This window comes from Oculina patagonica, chromosome 6, assembly GCF_052425735.1.
Source record: "Oculina patagonica isolate OP01 chromosome 6, crgOcupat, whole genome shotgun sequence".
Taxonomy (NCBI): domain Eukaryota; kingdom Metazoa; phylum Cnidaria; class Anthozoa; order Scleractinia; family Oculinidae; genus Oculina; species Oculina patagonica.
In genome coordinates, this window is record NC_135763.1 from 2,656,782 (window position 1) to 2,662,920 (window position 6,139).

General features: G+C 37.4%; 1 protein-coding gene across 1 annotated transcript; it reads left to right on the forward strand.

The window, feature by feature from the left end:
- The first annotated feature begins 1,398 nt into the window (after positions 1 to 1,398).
- Positions 1,399 to 5,865, forward strand: LOC144656583 (trypsin-1-like). Its single transcript, XM_078516803.1, has 6 exons — positions 1,399 to 1,560; positions 2,172 to 2,222; positions 2,750 to 2,800; positions 3,646 to 3,861; positions 4,254 to 4,504; positions 5,175 to 5,865. Exons 1-6 carry the CDS (start codon positions 1,452 to 1,454, stop codon positions 5,475 to 5,477), a joined length of 981 nt encoding a protein of 326 aa, XP_078372929.1. The 5' UTR covers positions 1,399 to 1,451; the 3' UTR covers positions 5,478 to 5,865.
- Positions 5,866 to 6,139: the final 274 nt, after the last annotated feature.

Here is a 6,139-nt window from a genome sequence, read left to right on the forward strand (position 1 = left end):
TGGTGTCGCATTTCTTGATAAGTACTACCTCGCTGTAATATTGAGAAGGAAAACGAAAAAATAAAAGCTATCTCCTCCACACACAAAACAATTTGGACGCCACTTTGAATCATCGAATGATACTTTATTAAACTTCTCATCACGAGTGCCAAAAAAGTAGAAGTGGGTGACACATTGTAGGGCATCTCCGAATAAAGATCCTGATATACATCTATATTTTATGATATGAATACAAGAGGGTACGTGATCCATATCAAATGCGCAGACGTCCAGATTTCTGCTTTAGACAAATTTATATGCGCTCATTGCCATGTGCCCGACACTTTACAAGCGCGATAAATGATCGAAATCGCTGATTTCAGACTTCATGTCGGATAGTTCAAGAGAGGAATATTATAGTGGAGAATCGCCAAATTAATCAACCAATCAGGTTTCGCAATTTTCTTGATAAAATTCAGAAAAAACTCCAAATTTTCGGCCCTGGTGTTATTGCAAAATCATCTCGAAATAGAACTAAAAAAACAATAAACTCAAACTTAAGTGGCTTGTGGTAAAATGTCAACACTTCATGAAAAAATTATAGCAGTTGCGTTTCAAAAAATATTTTCTCCGGTTTTTGAGCTGTGCTGCTTTATTTAATTAACTTATTTTTGTTGTTTTGTTTTTGGTTGGTATTAATTCTCAGGAATGTAGGTATAATTTTAATTTCATTAAACACACCGCGCATCCCTTTTCAGTGGACGCGTATATATAAACGGATAAGCTGCCTATGTTGAACTAGTCAGGAAGCTGGAATTTCGGTTTTACATATAGCATGGATGGCGTAGTGGCGAGAGCACTCGTCTCCCACCAGTGTGGAATGGGTTCGATTCCGTCCCAGTGCCATATGAAGGTTGAGTTTGCTGTTGGTTGTCGTCCTTACTCCAAGGGTTTATCTCCGGGTTCTCCGGTTTTCCTCCCTACACAAAACTAACTTTTCCAAATTTCAATTCGACCTGGATAGAGGACCTCCAAGAAAAAGCAGCTATAGCTGATGTGGCTACCTCTCTAAATATAGTAATTTATTTTATGTATTTTTATCGCAAATATATTGATTAGTATATTATGTATTTTGGGCTAACATATCACCAATCTAAATATGACTGATAATACCGATATTTTGTTATGAATCTTACGATATCATGCAAGTTCAATGTATTTATAGCAATCTTGCTGTATTTCTGATAGCGATCTTAATGAACTCCATAATATACCAATCTTGATATGCGTCTATGACTCTTGACCAAGCTATATCACTCTTGCTGGAAACATAACAAACCTTGTTGTTATGTCCCTTTTTAATAAGTATACACGCAGGCCTATATCAGAAGTTAGTTTAAATGGAGTTGTTGTTCTCCAGCCTCGCACAAACTTAGTCTGGTCACTTTTGCGCAAGACGTTCTTCAGGCAAAATGTTGGTCATATCTAACCAGCTCTTTGCAACTTTTGCTCTGTTTTTGCTTTTTTCCTTCACTGAGATTAGCCAAGGAAGGGAAAAACAACTAAAGAACGTAATTGATGGTAAGTTTTGTTAAATCTACTATTTTATTGCTGATAGTTTACTTCTCCGGCGTTTTCAATTTTTGTCTAATTGTGCGTGTGTAAAACCAGTGCTACATTAACCGACCCCACCTCACCTACAAAACGAATAAAAAAATAAAATAAATAAAAGATCATTGCTGTGAAAAACAACTTAAGAGCATTTGTAAACAGGTTAAGAATGCCTTAAAAAGTCTGAATGACTCGGCAATCAGACATCGAGTTCAATTTGATTTCAGATGATGCTATTGTAGTTTTTTTGTAACTTATAATGAAAATGCATTTACCCTCCGTCGCTTAGCTTCAGTATATACGGGCATTTAATTTAAAATAATAATAGGCGCTAGACATGAAAGAAACGTTTATTTAAAAGTTCATTTAAACGAAAAAGCTTTCTCTAGTTCTCTGCAGACTTTTTTGTTTAGCCTAAGGTGCGATAATAAAGAATTTATTTAATGATTTTCGTAATCTTACATTGAAAACAGATCCGTTAACCTTATCAATCCATTAACAAATTTTAAAACATGCTATCGGTTAGCGTTTTCATATAAGACGTCTCTTGGTAATGAAGTCGTCTTTTACACGTGTTTCAGATACCTTGAAGTCTTTTGGAGAGCACAAATTCAGAAACAGACGTCAGGCAGGTTTGTATATGTAGGCCTTTTTGTATAAACTAGAACAAACAAAACCTACGTCAAGGGCCATCGTTATGTTATACCTTAAAATGCCCGTTTTGATTATCCCTGGGCTTACATTATCTCAATAAGGTTTTGATGAGCTTATTTTTCGGAAGGCTTATTATCTGAAAGGTTATTATCGAAAGGAATTTTGCTTTTCGGTTTATATTGTGAAGGGGTATTGCTAAGCGCGGCTAAGGTACACAATACTACAGAGCAGAACTTTCTAACAACACAAAACAAGGTGATAACCATCTGATACATAAACTGTAAACTCATAAAATACAAAACATTACAGACAAAATTATACCACTCTTATTATATTCCTCTAAAAGGAACAGCTGCGGCTGATAAAAACGATGCCTTAAAACTTTTTCGACCCCCCACCCACCCTCCCCTCTAGTGCAACTTTAAATGTCTTTTTATGAAGAAAAAACGTAAAACAGCATAACCGAGGTATGACTACCTAATATTTTCTGTGTTATATTCTCTAGTTGCGCCGACTACTTTGTCACCAATAACTGATGGTACAGGCATTAATCAGGGTAAGTAGAATAACCAACCAAAGTTGTCATTTAAATAAAGTAAAGTAGGTTTTCATTAAAGGTGGAAAAATGTTACAGAGTTTTCTGTGATTTCTAATAATTGGCTAAAAAAAAACTCCTACAACCACAGTATATAAGAAGGAGCAATACCAAACTAATTGTGACTTGACATTTGCACATTTTTCCGTGCGTGCTTTATTTTTTTTCGGGCGCTTGACATTGGCAAAGGGTCCTCCCACGCTTAGCATCAAATCTTATGTTTTGTCTCCAGTGCTGAATGGTTTATCCAAAATAAAAATGAGAAGGTAGGTGCTAGAATTACGCACAACTTACTCAAGTCTTATTTTGAGATATTGGAGCCTCTGCTTTTTATCATGTCATCTGTGTCGTGCTAGATCTTTCTCAAACGTCTGCACTCCATAAAGGTTTATAAGAAATGTAAGCGTTTTTAAGTAATGGTAAATGTTTAATGTTGTATTAAGATGTAAGTTAAGTAATGTTTTTTAAAAGCATTTATAATTTTAAATGTGTATTGTACTGTACTTTTGCAGTGTAGGCGGTTTCTATGTATTTTAGGCATCGATAATATAGTGTAAGTGGTAGTATACGTATCGTGTACGTTTTAGTGTAAGCTGTATCAATTTGTTGCATTATTACTTACAAAAAAAATAAAATCAAAACAAGTCGACACTTTCATGTAACTCTCCGCTAAGATTTTCTGCTTCGTGCATTTTGCAGCTCTAAGCCACGTCCTACTTCTGTGACTATCTGAGAAAATAATCATAACAAACAATTAAAGAATGTGTGTTTATGAGCTGTTATTTTAAATTTCTTCCCATAACTAGGGAACGTGGAGTGTGGCAGGAGAAAGGCCGGGGGCAGAATTGTAGGGGGCACAGACGCAACACCAGGGTCTTGGCCATGGCAAGTGAATTTGGACCTGCGACTGACACAACGCCCTCAATGGTGTGGAGGCTCCATTCTGTCCCCGCACTGGATCGTTACAGCAGCTCATTGTTTTCTTTTTACCAATAATCCAATAGATTTCACCGTAGTCGTAGGTAATAGGCGCACGTCTTGGCCAGAATTATGTCATTAATTATTTTTAATGCACAAAAGTCGTTTTCCTGCTAAGGTTTGGACATTCTGTGGCGTAGTGTCCATGGGTTATTGCAGTGTTGGCCATGTAAAATGTATTGTCTCTTTTTAAGTCTACTTTATTGCATAACCTACTATCCCAAGCATCGAAAAACTTCATAAACAGCTTCTATCTAACATTTCTGTTTGATATCAATGTGCGAATAAGCGTGAATAGGCCCAATCCTACTCGAAAATTTCAATTTCCCAGTTATATATAGCCTCTATCTTAGGCAAACATACAAAGCAGCTTTTCTTCTCATTACCAAACTAACCGGCTAACTGTAACTAAACGTTTTGTTTACCATTATGACAGGCGAACATGATCTTGGTGTAATTGAGGGAAAGGAGCAAGTTATCCCAATTGACATGATCATCCAACATCCTGATTTTGACCCGCTCAATACCGGGTTAGATTATGACGTAGCACTGATCAAACTGCAGAACCCAATCCAGTTCAACAATAACGTGAGACCTGTCTGTCTTCCCACAACGGACTTTGCTCCTGGAACTAATTGTTACATCACTGGGTGGGGAACAACAACAGAGGGCGGAAATTTATCACAGGTAGATAAATAATAATGGAATGTTTTATTTTTTTTGGCGGGGAATGGTTTCACTTGAACAAGCGTTTCACCTCACATAGAAATGTATAAATTGAAAGAGGTTGAAACATTTAGTAACTACGAAGAATGAGAGGAATATGTTGAATTTTAAACTATAAGAACCGTGCATTTTGGACACGCCAAATAAGTACAGCATTTGTTTGGCTGTTGGGAAGTCTTGTCACATTGCGACGATTTGCACTTGCGGACAAGTTTTAAAATGTCACCGAAATCTTAAAAAAAAGTCTCGACAGGTTTGTCCGGAATTGACCTGCTATTGGGCAGGGCAACGGCCCCTTTGAAGCCATGTCCGTTGAGACAACATTTATCCCAGCCCAAACAAATTGTTCGCACTCGTTTTTGCGATTGTTTTGTGTTAAAGTGACAAAACGTATCGCGCGTAGTTCGCACTTCTGTTTTGCAACAATTGACAAACTAATGATGAAAAATAGCAGATGGTTCCAAATTTGTCTGCAATTGCGCGAAACGGCCTCTAGTCACACAAACTTTTAGAATTGCTGTAGCTTTCCATCCGGTGTTACTAAAAAGATAACTATAGATTTTTCTTTTTGTGTTCCTTTGTTGGGTAATTTGTTGTTGTTACGGTGGTTAAAAGGAGGATTGTTTTTTAGATTTTGCAGCAAGCAGAAGTTCCTCTTGTGTCACGTGACACTTGCCAGCAAGCATACAACGACACCGGATTAATCATTACAGAACGCATGCGCTGTGCAGGTTTCTCCCAGGGAGGAGTTGATTCATGCCAAGGAGACAGTGGAGGACCGCTGGTCTGCCCGAGAAATAACAAGTGGTATCTCATGGGTATCATCAGCTGGGGAGTTGGCTGCGCACGCCCGAACAGATTCGGCGTGTATTCCGACATGATGGTTCTTACGACTTGGGTCGAGGAAACAATCAATGATAATCCAGTTGCATGATTATCTAATATTGGGCTGAGCTCTATAAGTAAAATAAAAAAGGTTACGGCAAACTAAGAGCACGAGTCTCGTTTAACGGTTAACTATTATTTGGCAATTAACGGTTCACGGCTTCTCGGCAGATAACGTTTCACGCAGAAAAGTAGTTGTTTCATATTTGATGTTATTTGAATATGTCAGTTCAGTGGCCTACAAATTTTAAACACCCCACGTCATCATTGTCATTATTTTGTAAAACGTTTTAGCAATAAACGAGGGGAAGTATTGTTAATTGTATACATTTTCAAACTTGTCGAATACGTGATAGTTTCTTTGATTTAATGTAGAAGTTTATCTTTTTAAACTTAGAAGTTGTGAGCTTACAATGATTAAAATTAAACGAGAATTATTTTGCAAGTTGAAATATTTCTTTTTTCAGTTGTCCCCCTCCCCTCTTCGTATTTTTTGACGTGGTATTTGCAGCTTACGGATTGATAAGTATTGCGCCATTTTTTAACCTAGGCCCAGTTATTCTAAGGGTGGATAACTCTATCCTCTGTACAACTCACTATCCAGTGCATAGTGTAGCTGACACGTCTACGCAGTGTACAGGGAGAGGAGCAAAATCAACTACATGTTCATAAGCCATCCATCCATATTATGGATCAACACTGACGGTCTCC

Excerpts from the sequence above, each read along its gene's own strand:
- LOC144656583 (XM_078516803.1), top strand. The coding sequence starts at position 1,452 with ATGTTGGTCATATCTAACCAGCTCTTTGCAACTTTTGCTCTGTTTTTG. Across the intron at positions 2,223-2,749 it reads CAGAAACAGACGTCAGGCAG|TTGCGCCGACTACTTTGTCA; the intron begins GTTTGTATATGT and ends TATATTCTCTAG. Across the intron at positions 4,505-5,174 it reads AGGGCGGAAATTTATCACAG|ATTTTGCAGCAAGCAGAAGT; the intron begins GTAGATAAATAA and ends ATTGTTTTTTAG.